This window comes from Lates calcarifer, linkage group LG24 (assembly GCF_001640805.2).
Source record: "Lates calcarifer isolate ASB-BC8 linkage group LG24, TLL_Latcal_v3, whole genome shotgun sequence".
In the NCBI taxonomy this organism is placed as follows: Eukaryota; Metazoa; Chordata; class Actinopteri; family Centropomidae; genus Lates; species Lates calcarifer.
Genome location: NC_066856.1, coordinates 692,799 through 713,724, shown reverse-complemented (window position 1 = coordinate 713,724; position 20,926 = coordinate 692,799). Strand labels below are relative to the sequence as shown.

The 20,926-nt window shown below is 41.1% G+C and overlaps 1 protein-coding gene across 1 annotated transcript in view; it reads right to left on the bottom strand.

Annotated features, from left to right (window-relative positions):
* Positions 1–10,135: 10,135 nt before the first annotated feature.
* Positions 10,136–20,926, bottom strand: part of LOC108898231 (guanine nucleotide exchange factor VAV3) — an 80,970-nt gene continuing 70,179 nt past the window's right edge. The window contains 2 exon segments of the mRNA XM_018698144.2: positions 10,136–14,296; positions 15,193–15,344. Coding sequence (XP_018553660.2) covers positions 14,252–14,296; positions 15,193–15,344 — 197 coding nt within the window. The 3' untranslated portion in view covers positions 10,136–14,251.

Here is a 20,926-nt window from a genome sequence, read left to right as displayed (position 1 = left end):
TCTGACGAGGGAACTGAAGCTTATTTTAGGAAAATCAGTCTCACCACAAATTGATCCAGGTGATGATATGAAGAGATGGCTGATCGGTGAAAAAGTGTTTTTTCATTTCACTGTTTTTGGATCATCCCACAGTATAAACAGTATCAGCTCTTCCACCATCACCCGTCTTCCTCACATCCGTCCTCACTCTGCTCTCACACTCCGTCTTCCTGCTTTGCTCATGTTTTCCATCTTTGGTAATTTGGCCCAAGTTCATCTTGTCACCTAACGGATTCCTCTGCAAAGTGAAAAATGACATTTTGGGTCGGGGACTTCAAGGATGGTCAAGTTAATGAATGGCCACCAGATGGCCCTTATTAGGCTAATGTGTTCCCCCTCTCTGCAGCCCTAGCTCTCGCCTGGGGACTTAACTCGCTGGCAGCCTGTGTGTGTGTGTGTGTGTGTGTGTGTGTGTGTGTGCGTGTGTGTGTGTGTGTGTGTGTGTGTTTCTGTTGTTAAGTTAAATCAGGTTAACCTGAGAGGATGGAAGGACGCAGCATCTCCGCTTTAACTCAGCCGCTCTGTGTTTTGATGGGGTCAACTGTCCTCAGTGGGAGACGCTGCTGTCCCGGTCACTCCAGTGCCCAGCTGACCCACGGCCCTCCCCATCTGACAGCCTGACACCAGTCGCTGCCGCCACTGTGCTCAAGTCTGAAGTTTACATGCAAAAAATAGGATTCAGAGAATGAGCAGCCAGGCTCTTTCCCCTCCAATCTGACAGCGTGTTAATTGCCTCATTTATAATCCCTGCTCATCAAAATGAATAATTGTTGTAATGCATACATCTACCACAAAGACCTTTGTTAAACTCCAGAATTATGCTAAACATGGTAATTAATTGAGTTTAATTTATTAGATCGTCAGCAGTGTGTGCTGCCGCTGGGCCTTTGTGTTTCCGTCGGTGAGTGTTGTAGCTACGAGGGATGAGAGCAGAGCTGTCAACTCAGTTTCAAATGAGGGCCGTTGTTCGCTGCTCAACAAGTTACTGGAGGCCTCAGCATCCTCTCACCAGCGGCTGTGATTCTTCATTGTGAAGTAATCCTTCCATACAAATCACATCTCTTGGTTTGTGAGCAGAATCAAATCAGTTAAATACAGAAAACAAAGTCTCCTGTTGGAAAATGTGTCTCATTTTATTAAGCTTTTTTAGCATGTTTTCATCCATCATTAAAATGTTTTGTTAAACAGTTTCTGTATCTGTCACTGTATGAATGATTATACTGTCATTACAAATACAAATGAAGAACATAAGAGTAGAGTGGGAAGATGAGGGATCAAATAAGCCCCAATCCCAACCAAAAAAAGAGAAAAATTAGATGTGTGTCCACTTGGATTTAAAAGTTCTGTTCAGGCTAACTCTCCGGCCTCTGCCTGACTGTGACGAAATGGGTCAGACTCTGACTTCCATACAAACTAATATAAAACCAGATGAAGAATTTTGGCAGTGTTGTTTTACCTCAGGTCATACTATCCTAAATACATCAAGTATTTGAATATTGGTTGTTGTGGCACAGAGTGCAGGTCACACCAACATGATGTGTCAGTGTTGAGTGGAGGTAAAATATTAAGCTGAGGCTACATGAAATAAAGCTTTACTGAACTTACCCTGATGACTGTGTTTGTGCTACATCTTTATTATTTATACAGTAAATAAAGCAGTGAGTCTCAGACAACACAAACCAGGAGTGTTATCCACAGGCTAACAGGCTAAAAAGCTAACGAGCTAACAGGCACTGAGTGAGAAAGCTATCGATTCTGGTGCATGAATGAATCTGTTTAGCCCTGACTTCTGATGTAGTGGACAATTGTATCTTATTTTGATATTTTTATATTTATCCATAATCTCATAATATCTATATTTTATCATGTATTTTTTTGCTTAGTTTCACTGTGGATTAGTGTGTGCAGTGACCTTGGAGAGTCTGGGTGGAGTTCAGGTCACGCTGACCAGAACATGTTCCCTTTTTAGTGCCAAAAACCAATCAAACTCTTCCTGGAAAGTACAAAATAACCAAGTGTTATCTTGATATTGTTGTGCAAACATCCTGTTTTGCAGAGCTTCATACCATATTAGGAAATTAATTGAAACACACTCTAGCTATTAAAGTGACACAGGATGTATTTACTTTATATAGCAACAAAGGGAGAGGATAAATAATCAGATGTTTATACTATGTAGTTTTGTATTGTGAAATTTAACTAGTTTGGTTTCTGCAGAACACAACCTCAGATCTTTTTGTGCAGATAAAGGATCTTTAAACTACAACCCCTCATCTTCATGACTTTTTTCTACACTGACATCACCTGTCTTAGTGATGGTGGCTAACTCAGCTCGACCATGACCATGTTTCTTGTGTGTGTATGTGTGTTTGATTGCTGTCTGACTCTGTGTGGCTCTTGCACAACAGGAAACTTGCATAACCGTAACATTTGACATCCACACTTAACAGACCGAATCAATCAAAACAGTTTACAGTTTACTTCTTTCTTACATATTTTCTCTAGGGAACCTCTGAGAGGTTAGGACGTTCATTTATACTCCCACAGTTTTCAGGTCATATCCTGGGTTTCTTAAGGACAAGTTACACAGAAAACCAGACTACGATTCTCTACTAATCATAATCAGTAAAAAATGCCCCCCTGAGACTTTCATAGTGTCATAACTTCAGCAAAGTTCACTTTCCACTGAACTGACTTTGTACAGGTCCTGGACCACTAACACTTGACACTATGGCAGTGACATCTAAACCCGCAGCCAACCTATCATACATTTTCTAGAATAAGTGCAAGTGAATAATATAATAAAAATAATCTGGGTGACCACTTATATGATTTGTAGTAATTATATATGTACAACACAATGCTTCCATATGTCTGAGCTGAGCAGGAGAAGGTGAGAACCTTTGACATGTTGGACTTGAAACTGCCTGCGGTTATTTCCTGGAGGCAGAGGTTATATGACTCAAGGTCATGACCTAGTGAGACACTTGAATGGAGTCGTCCTTGACGGAAGTTGTGCTTTTCCCACTATGAAAAGCCAAAAGTCAGATGTCTGCCAGGAAATTCATGCTGCACTCACCTGTCTCCTTCAGTCAGACTGAACACCTGACTCTTTGGGTTCAGTTATGTTTGCATGTAGTCAGTGATAATCAGAAAACAGGCTATTAGTTTAAAATGGGAATTCTGTTCAGCATTAAATGCACCAGTGTAGATAACAGATCTGTGAGAGGTGAGCCAGCACATAAATGAAATGCAACTGAATGAGCAGTTGATGCGTGAGCGTGGTTTCCACAGCAGACTAAATAGGGCAACAACATCATCATTATCCATCATGTCGATGATATAAAACTGTAATAAGGGAGTAGGGTGACCTCAGGCGGGGCTGGAGCTCCTTGTAGTGGTGGTGTGGTGCTGTCGGTGGAGGTTGAGACATAACTGCTGACGCCACCACATTCCCAGGAATGACAAATGGAAGCTGAATACATCTGGAGGTGCTTCAGGGGACACTGGGGAATGGGCACATTGCGAATGGCACGATTGCCAGTTAAGGTTAGGAGAGAAAGAGAGAGGCAAAGCAAAGACTGAGCTCAACTCAAAGACCCCAGAATAGAAGCTCTGCCTCCCACATCTCCATCATCCCTCTGCCACGCAGAGGGAAACAGGGGTCTGCATACATAATATAGAGAACTGTATGGATATATAGTCTCAACTAGACTACCTCTAGCCACAGTATGGAGGTAAAGCTCAATCAAATATGGCTGCAGCTCTGTGTCAGATGAGACACAGGCAACACATTTCACACAGCTAATCATGAATTTAAGCTCAGTTGACCTTGTGTTAATCAGCACATTAGCTCGTCTTTATACAGCACGTGTAACACATTTAACAAACACTGCCCAATATAATGACATATTTGACATTTTGATGTTCTAATTTACCCACTTATTCCTGTAATAACAAAGTATTCTATAAAATATTTTATCAGTGGATTATTCCACATTAATAAGGCAGCAGCTATATGTAGTGATAGTAATGGATTAAAATAAAGTAACACCAGTAGTAGTTCTAACAGGTAGCTAACTAGCCTACTTTAACCTCTGCAGCCTCTGGAATTCATGCAAGTTGATGTGATACATTTAAATGTGTTTAATTAAAGATTGATGTATTAAACTAGCTCATTACTTTGAATTTTCAGCTGATTAAATTAAAAGTACCAGCGCATTAACATCTGAAGATATTTTTAATGCATGTGGCTGCAGGGGTTGGATTTACTTTCACTTCAGAAATCAACAAAAATGTAATTGCCAACTGTGGCCAGGCGTCTACATATGACTGTATGCACACAAACATACAGTGAACTGCTGTTTCTGTGCTTTGCACAAACAGTCCAGATAAATAATAGATGTGATGCTTCCCAGCAGCACCTAAAATAAGTGTATATAGCGTTTAAACAAGATGCACACACACACACAAATATAGGCCTCTGTATACTCTCACATCAGTACAGTTCCTTATACAGGACCAAATTAAATTTTACAACAGGGCAAAACCAAGAGCAGACACCAGGTCAATGTGCCAAATTAGAAATGTGATAGTCATGTAGATAATTGATAAGTCAGGCTTATGGCCTGTCTGCAATCGTCATTTCAGCAGTGAGGATCCTGTAACACAAGGTTTATGCTGCCGGAAAATCCTCCCAGTCCCACTTCAATAACACAAGGCAAGATGGGCTAATGCAGTTGGAAGACAGGGGCAAATGAAATGTAACCGAGACAGTAGCTTATCATACACACTGATAGTTTCCCTCATCTCCTCTGCCAAATTGGAGTGGATCAGTGTGAGCTCCAGCATTCCATACAAACCACAAGGGAGGGGAGACTTCCAGGATCTCCTGGACATGTACAAGTACCTCAGCTGCTGTGTTGAAATTTCACCGGAGTCACAGTCACAGTGTTGGTTTTAAAACACTCCTGGAGTAAAAATAAAAGGGCAGTTGAAGTTCATTTACCCAATTTAAACTTAATGTTCCCAACATTTCTCTTAGATTTGCCCTAAGGTTCCTTCAAAGTTAGATAACACATTTTTCACACAGTTAACTAACATCACATATACTGTATATATTCTGTATCTGTGTCCCACCGGCGCCTCGGAGCACTATCACATTTATATTGAGGAAAATATTCAAATCCAGCACACTGTGTTTTTAAGGCTGCATCATCACATGAAATGGAAGAAGAAGAAGAAAAAAATATATGTACATAATGATAAATAATAATAAATCAGCCTGACAGATTTTGTGCTTTGACTGAAGTCACAACATTTTTGTTTTGATGAGTTAGCTTCTTAAGTTATACAGGAAAAGCTACAAGGGTCAAATTAAAACCTCTTAACTGAAATTAGAGAAGTCAAAGCAATGAACAAAATAAAACATGAATCAATACAATTAATCTGTCAAAAATTTAATTTCATCTTTAAATACCCAGACACTCCTGAATACAGCTGGATGTCATCATTTACTGTTATGTACTGGTATGTTTACTGTTGATTTTTATACGTATTTTATTTAAATATAGTTTCTCTCATTGCTGAGCCACAAAAAAACTGTCTTTAAAAATAGCTGTATCTAGACTTATATTTCTAGAGATATGTTTCCTCTTGAAAATGCCTGATGCCAGCTGTTCATTACTTGACATACACACATTCACATAAATTATGTGTAGTATAGCTGTTATTGTCTTAATTTTCGTCCATTAAATGCATGAATTGTTCTCTGAGAATCCCTTGTGCATGTGCACACCATTACAGTCCAGCACAGGAATGGTTGAGTTTGCCTCTTTTGCAGCATTAGCATACAAAGGTTACTAATGACTGTACATCAGGTTAGAGATTAAAGCAGAGTAATAGCAGGGGCTGCTGTGGTAGAACGGTCGCCTACCAACAGGAAGGTTTATTATTTGGTAATTTTTTTTCTCTTGCTACTACAGAACATTTGATTTTTCTTTGAAGTAAATTACTTTTGGCTGTTGTTTGCCTGTAGAAAATGTTTTCACTTGAAATTATTCTCGAAAAACTGCAGATACAGCCATAAGAAATAAATGAAACTGTTTTTATTTCTTTTATTTTTATTTATTTATTGTTTTTATTTCATTTATTTCATAATTAATGTTGTTTTATAGGCAATAATCTATAGGCCTTCTTAGTTCCAGGTTCAATATCTGCAAAAAGGTTGTTTCAATAAGTTTTCAATAAATGTTGAACCTGTCTGGCCCTTGACTTGTAGCAATTTTTTAATTTCAGCCCACTGTGTATTTGAGTGTGACACCCCTGTGATAGAGGGAACTTTGTATATACATCTTCAAAAAGGATGGATTATAACTTCAACAACCAGTCATCAGAAATGATCAGTGTTCTCATATAAATATGTAACATGTAACCTCTTTACACTTTATATGGGCTTTAATCTTCATGAAATATCTGTGTGTTAAGTATATGAAGCAACATAATGAAATATATGATCACACTGTGTATTTAACTCAGTATGTTGTCTGCTCATACTGAGCATCATTATGCAGCAGCAACCACTAATGGTGTATTATTTCTTTCTCATTCATACACATTGTAAAGAGCATTGTACAGTTTTGGGAAAATTTACTGTCACGTAACCATGGTTACTGATGTGCCAGCACACTGGAATAATTTAGCTGATAGTGTGGGCAACAGTTGTGTAATAAATGCAATAATACTACCAGTTGATGTACTTTTACCTTATATTATGTTATGTTATAGAAGAACACAGGTGTGACTCACACACACTTTAAACAGAGAAGAAGAAACTCAAGTGTGGGGTGTCATCACACCCGAGTTATTATTTACAGCTCATACTGAATATAACTGCTCCAAGTATCATCTATTCATGTGACTCCTGTTGTGATGCTTTTCTCAAGGATACTGTTCAGTGCATTTAAATTGAAATGTACATGGGTCTGCACCAAGCTCACTGCTGGCTCTTTACCTGACAACCTTGAAGAAGTGTTTAGAGGGACAACACTGTAAGGAACTGAGTCTTCATGCACCATCTCAGAATGTATTAAATATTGCAGGTATAATGTGGCTAAATAAAACTTAGTGTGAGCCTTTCAGCAAATTAAATGATACATTTTTAACTGTTTTATAATGCTGATTATTACTGAAGGCAACGTTTGTGCCTCCATCTGTTAGCAGTGTTTATGCGTGCATACATGTCTGTGTGGGGAACACATTCTGTGCAGCTCGCGTGTGTTTGTGCCTGTATGTGTGAATAAAAAAGATGGATACAACAGAGAGCTGCAGCTCTGAAAAGTGCACTAGTGTATGCATGAGTGTATGCCTTCACATCATGCCGATTGCCAGTTGGAATAAATGCAATCACCCTGCACACACTTTGCATCTGAGCAGTGCCAGGACATGTCACCATGCACACAGGTCTATAGAGGACATACGTTCACTTGAATCAACGCTGCATGAATATATAACTAAACTAAAGGCTGGAATATGTAGCAGCAAGTGGTGGAGAAAGATGCCAGTAACAGCCAAAACAAGTGTGTGTGTGTGTGTGTGTGTGTGTGTGTGTGTTTTATGGTGATGAGCTGTCAGAATGTGTTCTGTAGACAGCACCTCAGTGTTTATGCAGTGCTGATAGTCTCCAGGAAAACAGGGGGGGAAAGAGTGCTGCTTGATATTTACACACAGCAGCCATACCGTCTGGCAATGATGATGGCTCCCTCATGGCCCCAAAAGACAGCAATAAACCCAGAGAAAGCAGGAGCGAGACAGAGTGAGAAATAGACTGGAATATATGGAGTGCAGTCGCAGGAGTCAAAACATGGCAGATTTGATGAGATGCAGGGATTTGGAGAGGAAGATGGAGGGAAAAGTCAGCAAATGACTGCAGCACTGCACTGAAACGAGTTCAGTCAGCTGAGCAGGTCATTTTATTTCAGTGCTCTTCACTGATGTTTCTGCATGTTTTAAACATTACACTACAAATCACATATTTACACATTCGTGCTTAACAGTCTCTGTGTCATACTATGAGACTTACCTGCCAAACCTTTGTTGTACTGTTGCTGATGCTGTAACTGTGCTGCCATTTATTTTCTGGATAGGAACAGAGTCAGTATATATAGCACAGTCACATTCAAATCTCTCAAGAACTGTTTTTCACAGTAAAAATAATATAACACATAAATTAATATGAACCTTGTTAGAGACTGTTATTCGTCACACAGTCGGCCACACTCTGTACAGTGTAATGTATGTGGCATTGGTCACAATCTGTTGTTTAAGTTTGAACTTTGACACGTGGGACCCTCTGCTTTGGAGAACAACTATTAAACCTACAGTACCTACCGCCTGCTCCTCTGGTCCATCAGGCTCAACAAGACAGAACTCTGTGAGTCTGTGTGCTTTCCTCAGAAGCCATCTGACATCAGACAGGACAGCAGTGGTCCAGAAATGTGGGCCTAACAATCTCAGTGCTGTGAAGATGGCTGACGTCACCCTCTCACCAACCATCTGTCAGACTGGTGGTCCACCCTGAGCTGGAGGCAGGCTGGTGTGATCCAGACTGGCCTGGCTGAGGCTCGGCCCGCCTGGTGGGTATTCAGTACACCGTCTCTCTTCACTCCTGCAGTGCCAGCAACACTGGCTGCTACAGCCCAGCACCACTGATCCTTTTGGTGTCTGAGTCTTGGTCTGGCTTCAGCAACTGCAGGTAACCAGGCACCAGATGGCCAGGGAGACCACCACCCACCACACACACACACACACACACACACACACACACACACACACACACACAAAGGCCTGTACAGGCATGCATAATGGTTTTTAAAGAGAAGCTGCAGTAAACATCAACATATGGTCTGCACCTTTTACACAGTTGTACAACTATTCACTGCATGTTTCCACACACCCACACTACTGTTAGCATTCACCTTTTATTCATTTATTTTTACTGGCTATATTTAGAAATTTAGTTAACTTGGTTCATTATTATCAGCATGATAACAGCAACAAGACCCACATTCATTCACACCTATTAGCCAATAAGCTAGTGAGAAACAGCACCCCACTGGCTGCAGGTTATTTAAATCCTGTGGAGGGAACAGTTACACCATGACAGCTATTTAATGAGCACTACTATACTATAAGGACCAGGTCCTAATTTTAGCTAGAAAGTGACTTCTGGCCTGGCTGAGCTCACAGAGATGAGGCTGACCATGATGAAGCCCAGTGCCTGTTTTATATTTGCCTGTCTTTTTTTATCCACATTAAAGAATTTGAGTCTGGCACCTTTATAAGCACAGTCGATCAGACTGTGCTTATAAAAGGCACAGCACTGATGCGGTTTACCCATTAATGAATTCAACATTCAAAGTCAGTGTTTTTGAAATTATCAGTCCATCGCACAATTAAAAAGAGCTGTTAAACAGGTTTGAAAATGTCTTTTAAGTTACATATGGCTACAAATGGTATTTGTTTGAATATGACATCTAAAATACTCACCAACTTATTCATCATTCTGAATTTGTTTTGTCCATTTATTAACTTATCATTCAAAATCCTAATGTAAACTATTCTTTATATTGTATAGGCCTCTCTCACTGATTCAAAAATACATTTATGCTGATTCTATGCATGGTTCATGTTATGTTATTTCACAGAGAGTTTTGTTGCTGTTGCTGTCAGCTCAGTTTTGGTGGAGCTCACTTGTTCAGAAGAGCCTTGAATTACAACAGCAGTAAACAATAATATAGGAAAGCTGCCTCCTTCCTGTTTTGCTTTGCTGTTTTGTTTCTTGACTTGGATGTTTGACCTTCACTGTGCAAAGTTTGTTTCCAAATTCATCTGCTGAAGTATTAAAGAGTATTTTGATGTTTTAAAACATGTCTGGTCTATAATCTGTAAAGTAGCTTCTGAATTGTAGTGAAATCAATTTTAAGCAGGAAAACAGAATAAATACTTGAGTAAATGTGTTTAGTTATATTTATCACCACCACAGACACTGACTCAGACTATAAATTTGTATGAATTCATGACATGAAACAACAATGCATTAGAAGAAGCAATATGTATCTTTATTATGTGCTATGTACATATTTTACAGTATGATACAGCAACAATACACGGTAATGCTACACAGTCAGGATTGCACTGTTTTAGAGTTAGGCCACAACGGTCGGTACCGTGGTTATGAGACATAACATTGAGTTGTACAGTTAGTACAGCAACATCTTTGGCTTCACTGGGAGAAAGGAACGTGGGCAAACAGCGTGGATGTAAAATAAATGACTGGAGGGTGATGATTTAGGATATAATGGATTTTTCAGCACAGAAAGAAACAAGTATTACAGTTTTTTTTTTTTTCATGAATGTGTGACTTTTATGTTTCTGCTCAGGTTGGTACTGATCTGTTCTCACGTGTTGGTTAAGGAAAGCATATTCTAAAACCCCTGCTGGGCTAAGACTTGCCCAGCCCTGAATCCTGTCAACATGCCTCTCCCCACGTACATGGTGTGTGCCTGTGCATACGGGCCATGTAGTAATCTGCACACGGAGTATGTGAGGAGATAACAGTGGAGAGAACGGGTTCTGATTCATTCTCTAATTGGCGTCGTTTCTCTCAGTCTATTAATTTGTGGTAAAATTAAACCAGTCCTCATTTTGCTGTGGTTGTTTATAGAGAGTCAGACCGCCTCTCTCCCTCCTCTCCTGATAATACTGAATCTTCTATTCTCCTCCCGCCAACATACGGCAGCGGCTGTTACAACCTACAGAGCATCGGCATGAGGGACAGAATACAGAGAGAAACCGAGAAGACAGAGATTGGAGGAAAGATGGATGGGGAAAAAGAGCAGTAAAGAGAGAGACAGAGGGAAAGGAAGTGACACAGTGAGGTAGAGCGAGAGAGAGGGGAGCTGACAGAGAGATGGATGCAGCCGGGTCGCTGAGGTGAGGAGATGGTGTAATGATTAGATCACAGATACCCTTGAGCCTTCCTCCCGTCCCTCCTGCACGCAAAAAATCTGGAGGCTTACTCTGAGGGGAGGAAGGCCTGCAGTTGTAAATGGCCCTCCTGTCAGAGTTCATCTGGGCGGAGGAGGGAGTGCGGGAGTGGATTACCAGAGTCTGCGATTAGAGAAGCCTACTCTGCCTCTCCGGTTCTCCCAGGACGGGAGAGAGGCTGGTGCTGGATCGCATTTGTGCCACTGCCGCACCACAGCTCACTCTGAGATTTGCTAAAGATGTTACAAATTCAATTGACTGTTCAGAGACTACAGGAGGGGAGGGTTCCTACTGGACATGAAGTTTCTAGAATATCAGAAAGTCAGGACAGGTCTGTGGTGACTATAAATAATTTTACAAATAATTTCAAATATTTTTTCATCCACCTGCAATTTAAACAGGACTCTTTAAGATGAGCCTGAATTTTGTGGATACTCTGGACTTGTCTACTAACTGCCTCCTCACACATATTGTTCACCTCCTAATCAGATGATGTCATCTCCAAACTTTGGTGAGTTGAAGGTGACTGCTGGGAGAGAAGGAGATGTGTTTAGGATGCTTCCATCTAGTGGTCACTTAATGACATTGTTGATGGAACAAAAAATATAAAAGGGATGTGTCACAATGCAAAAATACATTAACGTGACCCTTTCTGACACATTTCCTCAGTCCAGTGGTTAAACAATAAGACTGAGAACAAAACCATTTTTGTCATATAGATTATAAAGCAGTGGCAGGTCTGGCAGGGGGTTATTAATATTTTTTTTTTCAAACATAATGGCTCCATTAAGTCCATACAAAAGCACATCTTTACAATAAATCCTTACTGAGATTCACAAAATATATTTCTGGCACAATACCCAGTGAAGACATGACAGAGGAGGAGGATGATGGCTTGAAAGGAAACAATGTGCTGAGGCAGAGGCAGGGTCTCCTAGTTCATCACATGAAGACTTTGGTCATATTTAAACTTCAACTGAATACTCTAATGATGTTTGAAACTTCATGTTTTCACTATAGTGATAAACGAGGAGACACTTCCTCTTAGTAAAAGCCCCCAGTGTGTGTTTCAGTGACAGATATCATTGTATTTTATGTACATTTCATTTTAAATCATTACATAGAGATGGATGATTTGTTGTGTGTAGGTGTGTGAGTGTGTTTGAGGAGGAGCAGAGGAAATGCAGCCAAATAAAAATTCAAACTGAAGAAATCACAGGACGAGCTCAAAGTAGTGTTTGGACCATCTTCACAGAAAGGTCTGTGAGTATGATGATGAGTGACCTGTCCCAGGTAACCACTGCCCTCTGACCACTGAGTGATCAGAAATCACCAACCATGAATTAAATAAAATAATCAGTAAGTACACGTTTGAAACAAAGGAGTGTGGTTTGTTTCACAGCAAAGAAACTCTCCATGGCTGAGATGAAAACATCGCTGCACTGAGCCAACTGCTGGGGAGTTTTCAGTCGCACCTCCAGACATAATTTCATCACTCTTTTGGATCTATGTACTCTGCTGTCTTATCCTGTCTGTGGCTGTATATTGGTGTGTGTTAAGATTATGAGTGTGTTGTGCAGCATGTTTTCCTGTAAAGATCTTTACTCCCTCAAATGTAGGAAAATCCTCTTTCACTGTGGATTAAGGAGACAGTGTGCATAATGTATGTGGGGGGTGAGGGTGGAGTGTGGGGTGAAAGGGAGGACAGTTGGCTGGAAGATATAAAAAAGTTTCTGAAAACTGATCAGTGCTTTTGGATTGAAGTGTTGATACTGAAATACCTTTCAAAATGTGATGTTTTTCTTGCCAAAACAAATCTTCCAAATTGCTGTGTTCAGTGTTTCTGCCAAAATTGTTTTTCTTGTGAGAAAAAATCACTGAAATAGCAGTTAAAGCAGAGACACTAAGTCTCCACTAACCCCCAGGAGGACAATGTTAAAATATGTTTGATTCATTATCTGGTGAAAATGTTGCAAAGGTATGACTCTGGGTATATATCCTCTCACAGTGCGGTATTGATCAGCTCTGTGAGAATCATATCCATCATATCTGCAGACGATGAAACTGAAAAAACAATCAAGTAATGCTGAAAAAGCAAAGAAAGCAAGATAGATAATGGAGGAAAAAGAGACAAAAAGAGGAATAAAGTTTGTTTGTGTCTCATCTGCTCTTCTTTTCTTCTGTTTCATGTTACTGGGACAGGTGGCTTGTTCCCCGACACTAATACCTCCACTAAGATAAACCCTCAGCGAATGGGCTTCTGTTGACAGAGCTGCCACTGATAAGAGCAGAGGATCGCTAACGGCCAAGACAACTAAAAACATGAGAGGCTGGGCTGCAGATAAAGAATGTAGGAGGTGGGAGGAAAATAGGAACAACAGCGATCAATTGCTGGCACTGTGCAGCGATGCTATCAGACGCCATCCTTCTCTTACATCTCCTGTAAGAGTGTGTGTGTGTGTGTGTGTGGTGATCATAATCTGAAGGGGAGGAGAGGTGGGTGGTGTGGATGTGTGAATCTGGGTCATCAAGTCATCAATAACCACCTGCATTAGTGGAACAAACACGCAGACAAGGTCAAAACTGACTGAGATCCCTTCAGAGTGAGGAGGGGATGAAAGGATAAAAAAACTTGTGGGTCTTTTTCAGATGACTCTATTTCCACAGGGGGAGGGGTGGAGGATGGATGAACACATGAATGGAAGAGTGGCATTTGATTATCTACCTTTGACAGATTGACGACGGCCGACTTGGCAAGTAGAAACAGGTGGGAGTTAGGGGCTGTGGCTGGCTGGCTCAGAGAGAGGCGGGGGGGAGTGAAGGGTGAATTATGGATGGACGGATGAAGTTGGGGAGGGAGCAAGGGGGCATCTGGCGAGGGCTTGAGTCCCGCTGACAGGCAAGCTGGTAGTTGGTGGAGTCACTTAGCCTCACAGAGCCGACCAGAAACGATTGGGGATCTTTGCATCGGTAGCGTACCGCAGCCCTTTTCTCTCCCAAAGGCCTCTGGGATGGTTGTAGGCAGCAGGGCTCCGTGGAGGAGGGCGAAGCCGTAACACTGGAGCAAGCACACGCTCATTCTGTTTGTCACTGTTATGTGCTCAGTTTGCTTTTTCCACTGCTGCTGCTCTTCTTTTATCTTAGTCTAATTCCAGTGGAGGACTGTTCACTCCTCACCCTCCTCTACGTATGTGGATGGAAACCAGCCCACCTGAGAGGGAAGAGATGGGAATAAGTCGGACTGACTGAGCCAGGCTATATAATTTAATAAAATATGAAAACACATATATTAGAGGCAAATATCCTACATTGCCTCCTGCAGCATTACTATAAAAATGTTTTTAAAAAAGAGCAGTCAAACAAATAACATTAGTATGGCTGCATAGTCCTTTATCTTTTGATTCGACCACATTTCATGAGTCAACAGGATCCTGGTATTTCATTTAACTGACGTTATAACCCTCGACACGTGCTCTTGAAAAGCCAGTTGTTTTTCCAGTCAGTCATACCGGTTGTTTCTCCTGGTTGAAGGCTCTAAAGAGACTCAAACAGCACTCCACAGACTCTACACAGTGTTTAGTTTTCTCCAGAGCAGCATCAACACACACATCAGGCTTAGTAAAAGAGAAAAGCTTCCTCATTTACCACAGCTGTTCACGAAACACACTCACAGAACAGACGCATCACTGAGGGCTGCAGCACACACACACAAACACAAACACACAAAGTCTCCGCCAAGCTGAAATGCAATGCATCTGAGTGGGAGTTAGTTTCCCTGCATTTAGAACCAGGATCCTCTCAGAGCTGCACGCCTGATTACAGAGCACTCTTGGTTCCGGACCAGAACATTTCTGCATTTAAGTCATACAAGAGCAGCAAATGAACTCTTCCAAGTGAGGATGTGGAGATGTTGGAATGGTGTACCTGACAAAAACAGACTAAATCTGAAATATCTGCCAAATCTTTCCTCTTCAAAAAGCCTGTTTTTAGTGCTAAAACTGGATTTATGAGAGAGAACAGACACAACTAATCAAAGTTCTGAAACTTCTCAACACATATTTTTCTTTCCCATTACAATTTGGTGATCAGAGGCTGTGTTTTACTCACCCTGCCGTTGACCTCGCCTCTCCACCAGCCGTTGGCTCCTGACTTTGTGTAGATCTTCACCACGTCGCCCTCCTGCAGCGAGAGCTCCCGGGTGTCACGTGAGCTGAAGTCATACCTGGCTATCGCCACACCGATCACTTTGGGAGTAAACACTGGAGAGGGAGACAGGGGAAGTACACATAGTTTAGGTTCATGAGTTTAAAAGCCTCAGTTTCAGCATCAACACTTTCTCACATTCAGTATGTACATACACACAGATATGGAGGTGGCTCGTAGCCTCATTCTCTGTTCTATAACAGAGGAGGTTAGTTAACAGTTTTAGATTCAAGGTCTCATTCCCACAATGTAAATTCTCAGATATGAAGACAGTGAGGTTCACTATATTCTATTTTTGGGACTAATGCTTGTGATGCTAGAAAGATGTGTGTATACACCAGCAGCTACAGGGACAGGTGGGTAGTTCATAACTTTGGTTGAGATAGTCCGACCACAGTGTTCTGACAGCTGTGTGTGTGTGCGACTAGACAGATGTGGAGCAGGTTAGCTAGTTACCACTGCTCCATCCCACCCTGCCGGCTTTCCTCCTCCTACAAACACTGACTGGTGGGTCGGACGGGGCTAAGCTGACAGGTGGAAATGGAATGTCAGACCTCTACAACCTGACCGTGGGGATAGAATATCTAGTGTCGAGGAGCTCTGTGTATTTGAACACGTCCACCTTTACTTTGACAGACAGACACACACAAGCACACACACACAACTCAGCCACAAATGCCTCTGAAAACATCTCAAACACCACTTTTTTCTAAGCAGTGTCTGCCTCACACACTGACTTTTACATGCAAAATTATACACAGAAACTGATATACATGCATTATTAAAATAAACAGTCCCTATTCTCCACACAGGATGACATGTATGTACAAAAACTGTGGAAGAAGAGAGATGGTGCTATGGAAAGCTCGATGGCAGATGTAAAGGCAGAGATTTAGGTGATGATGTGAATGCACTGAGCTGCAGCCAGCATGCTAAGCAGCTTTCGACATGAAAGGAAAGAGAGAAAGAAACCCAGTGTTGGAGAACAGGCAGAGAGAGAAGCGATACCTGTACCTGACCAGAAGGGAGCAGAGGAAGGAGGTACAAAGCTGTAGCCTGCAGGAGTTACAAAAGAGAGGCCGCAGAGCAATGGGGCTATGGCAGGGCAGGCCAGGCAAGGAGCGGAGAGATGTGAGAGGGGAGGCCAGGGATGGGGGGATGGTAGGAGGAGAGAGAAGCAAAGGAGAAAAAATAAAACAGGTTTTTAAAAATTCCAGCTCAGAAGACAGTCGCAGTTTGGTAAAGAACAGAAAAAGGATGACAGGCAAAGGAGGAGCTCTGGCAGCAGCTCCTCCACTGATGTTCAGTGGTTCATTAATACTATAGCCTGATGAGGGCACGCTAAATAGAAATCTTTTTTTTTTAACTCAAACATGACGGATCAGATGTCCGGTTTCAATGAAATTTATGTCTAACAAAAACTACAGCAAAGCTCGGACTTTGAGTCAGTTGGTAATTTAAACACAAAAAGCTACAAAACCTTGTTATTATATATTTACAAAATACACTGCAGAGGTGGAGTGCTGCTCTAATTGAAAGATTTCAAACATATCCAACATTTGTCTCATTTTCATAAAACCTGCTGGAAGCTGAATTACAGGTCAAAACAATGTGCATCATTAATGGAGGGCGACATCTTCACTTGTGCATTTAATTGGGACAAACATGTAGTGTACTCACAATTACAGCACAGGGAATCGACATCTGTTTGCATATTCATAAAGACAATCATCCAGCTGTAGTACAGCCACAACTCATGAGTTTCCTCAGACAGACTCACTGATCAGACGTTAGTGATGTTGCCTTACTTCATATTCTGCCATCACACTACTCTCCTATGGTGTCCTAATTGCTTTTATATGATGTTTTTTCTGAAGCTCACAACATCAACAGTGCAGATTTGTCTACTTTAGAAAGAGTAACTGTGCTTTTACCTCTCAAACAGCTTGAGAAATAACCCACCTCAGGCACACTGCATTTGTATTTCTATCTGTCTTCCAGTATTTCTACTGGCAGAGTCAGAAAGAAGCCACAGGCATTGATCCAATTCCTGAGGGAGGGGCGAGTTGGCAGAGTTAGTGCCTTGCTCTCGGGAAGAGAACCTCTAACCCTGACAGTATTAGTACCTTATTCTCTGTGGATAAATCTGAGTCCACTGGTTATTTTGGAATGTCAACAGAGCAAATATGGCTCAAGTACAGTCGGGTGAAAATGCTGATGCTACAAAGGTTTTGCTCAGTAGCAGTGTTACTAAAGTAGAAACAGACTTTACAGTGGAAATTCAATAAAAACAGTTGGTTTAATGGATGCCAATGAGTCTGTGCAGAAAAGTTTAACTGGGGCAAACGAAACAGATGGAAACATGACGTAGGAATTAATGTACTACACTGTCTATCTGCACCAAAATACATTACACAGACAGATGTAATAAATGAGGGTGGTTAACTCTGGCTGCTGTATGAAATGACCGTGGACATTTCTTGTCGGCAAATCAATCACAGACACTCTACAGACTGTCTACAAACCATGGAGGCAATCAAAATATCATTTATTGATTATAAAAACACTATAGTTATTAATAGTCCAGTTTATTATTGCCAAGAACCAGTTCTTTAAATTTTACCCATTTAACAATTTAAAACAATTTAAAACTCTGCCCCAGGCCAGCACCTCATTCAAAGGCTCCTAGACCCACCTCTGAACAGGAGCCTTTATCTCAGCCACTGGGAATAGAAAATCTAATCCCCACAAAGGCAGATAAATGCCCCAAACTTTATGAAAAATGTGCCGCTCCCAACAATACTGCTGGCAAGTTAACAGGCCTTGGTTATTGATATGCTGTAAGGAGAGCAGAGCTCCAGTGGTTTTTAAAATGAATACTAATCAGCGCACTGAGAGACAGCTCAGCAACCCCTAATGGTGTCTAGGTATGAGCAATATGAAGAGGGATCACCCTCCACTTCAAACAGCCACCAAAACACCAGCTGCATTTTACATGCTTCATTTTTGCAGAATCTGATTTGTGGACCACACCAGAATACACAATGTGAGCTGGTTCACTAATACAGGAGACTGAGAGAGAGTACACACACACACACACACACACGTTTTCACAAGAGAGTTTAAATCCAATCAACAACTCAGAGTCTCACACATACTGCTAGGTGCAACTGCTCCATGGAGACATTCATTTATGGTTTTGTTGCTATTGTATTTAGGATATTGGTTAAAAACAATCAATCAAACAGTTGCCTTCTGCAAAACTGTCCATGAAATAAAAAAAAAAAAACAAAGCCCAAACATTAATTAGCAGTCTTCCAGCAGTGCTCGAGGAGGACAGAAATCAAAACAAAAGAGTCATTTAAAAGTGAAAGAGAAAATGAAGTCTGCACACCAGGAGGAGGCGGCCTACAAGACACAGGACCACACCGGAACAAAACAGATTTGGATTGGAGCTGTCTCGACTTGTGTTGTGCAGCAGAGTTTGAACAACAGGCCTCCTCTTGAACAACCAAACAGCTCTGTACAATCTGTTCACATTTCTCCTGCCTGGAATGTGATCGTCAGCAGGACTTTTTTTTTTCCATCGCACGCAGAGGCTTACAAGGTTCAGATGAAACCTCATTCTGCCACTGATTGTGATAAGTCATGCATTTTCCATTAACCAACTGATGGGCAGTGTTGCTTTGCCTGGCTCACACACTGGGTTTAATACCTTCTCCTCTGGCATTGCTTGAAACATTGAGCGTGTGTGGATGTTTTACAATGCAAACAGCTCTTTCCTGCTTCAGTTCTGGAGGTGGCAGACGATCAAGTGTGGGTCTTTAAACCTCTCAAACTCGTTCCCACATGACATTATCAGCCAAGCCAGTAAAACAACAGATAAAAGTTACTTAATGCTGAATATCTTTTCCTCAAAATAAACTTTTTAGCTTTTAAAAAAACCAAACTCTTTCATCCCTAAATGACGCTAGAAAAACTACAGTTTAGTCACAGAAATGTCTACATTCACTCCTGAGCTGGCAGTTTGACAATACTCTGCTGTGTTATCTGTTGCTTCACTTCAAACCCAAACATCATCTCATTAAAATCTAAGTTCAAAGTTACACATCCTACTCAGAAAGGGAATAGTTCTGACTGGATGTTGTGTTCTCCCTCATTCAGGCCTGATAAATAACACTGCTAACACCTGAATGTTGAGAGGAGTCAGGTTAGGAAGTGTAATGCCTGACAAAGTCGCAGAGTTAAGAAGGAACAGCAGCTGCATGCATAAATAATCAGTGTGCTTCGTTCCAGTGCAGGTCTGCTGCTCACAAAGTGTTGGTGACAACAGCTGCTTTGTCTTGAGGTATTGCCAAGTTTGTTCATAACCAAACAAACAGCTCATTCTTCTACAGGTAAATCACCACCTCACGGTTGGATGCCTCCACCAACCAGTCCGATTCGAGTTTTGTTTTGTGAGCTCACAATAACCTTTAACACAGAAATCTAATCAGTTGATTCTTGAACCAAATTTGAAGAAAGTGAACTTCAGGTAGAAAATGGACTGATGGTTCAATAATCAGTTTTAAATCAACCAGTGTCCATCACTTAGAGTATGACATATCCTCAAGTGAAGGTGTATATAAATTACTAAAGCACTGTTATGGCTGTATGTGTTTGTGGTGCTCTGTTGACCCCTCTCCTCTCCTGTCTTCTCTGTAGCTGCACCTGGTTGCAATGAAGGCTTTAAAACCTCCTGTGCCAACATCAAAAGCAGAGGCTTCTAGCGTGGGACTGCTGGACTTGCTGCTTCTCAGTTTGTGGTTTACTTTTGTGTTGCTATTGTGTTTTGACTTGGTGTCTCTTGTAGTCTTGATTTTAGTCTTGGTTGTTTTGCTTTGTCTTTACGTTAATACATCCTATGGATTTGGTTGTTCTTAAGGTGTTTTCTATGGGTCATTTGGGTCAATGGTGGAGTGATGTGCACCCCATAAGGCCGCCCAAGGGTGGGGTGTAACAGGCACTATTTCCAAAAGGATATTGATAAAATAAAAAGAGCTGCTATCAGTCATTCATTGTGTGCAATTCCATTTCAAAATGTGCAATATCTGTATTTAGTTCATTTTCTGTCTCTATGTATAAAGTCCTGTGTATATTTCTCTTCTGTTAATATTTTTTATTACATTGTCATGTTTATACTGTTCTTATGTGTATATTTCTTATAGCATTATCTTGTTTTTATCTTGTCTTTACTCGTATTTATGTCTTTTTCTAGCTTTTCAATCACTTATGCAGCTGCGACAATGTTTTATCTTAAGCACAGTAGTAAAAGACAATAATTCCGATTATAAATGGTCCTGACTTTGGTTCTTTCATTCTACCAGATCATATCACTCCCCTGAAACTCAGATTAATCTGATCCTCAGTAAACGTCCAGAGAGTCTTATCAAATCTAATAACATGCTCAGTGGATTCTCCAAACTCCATTTGACAGTTGAGTCAAAAACAATTATCATCAGAGTAGACTGAACCGTTTTTAACAACAAATAGTCTCTGCCTAGCCTTTAAAGAGCTCCCCAGTGGATTAAAGCAGAGTGAGAGCTGGAAAAATGACAGACAACAAACAGAAAAGGCGGCTGGAGGAATGAGCAGAGCA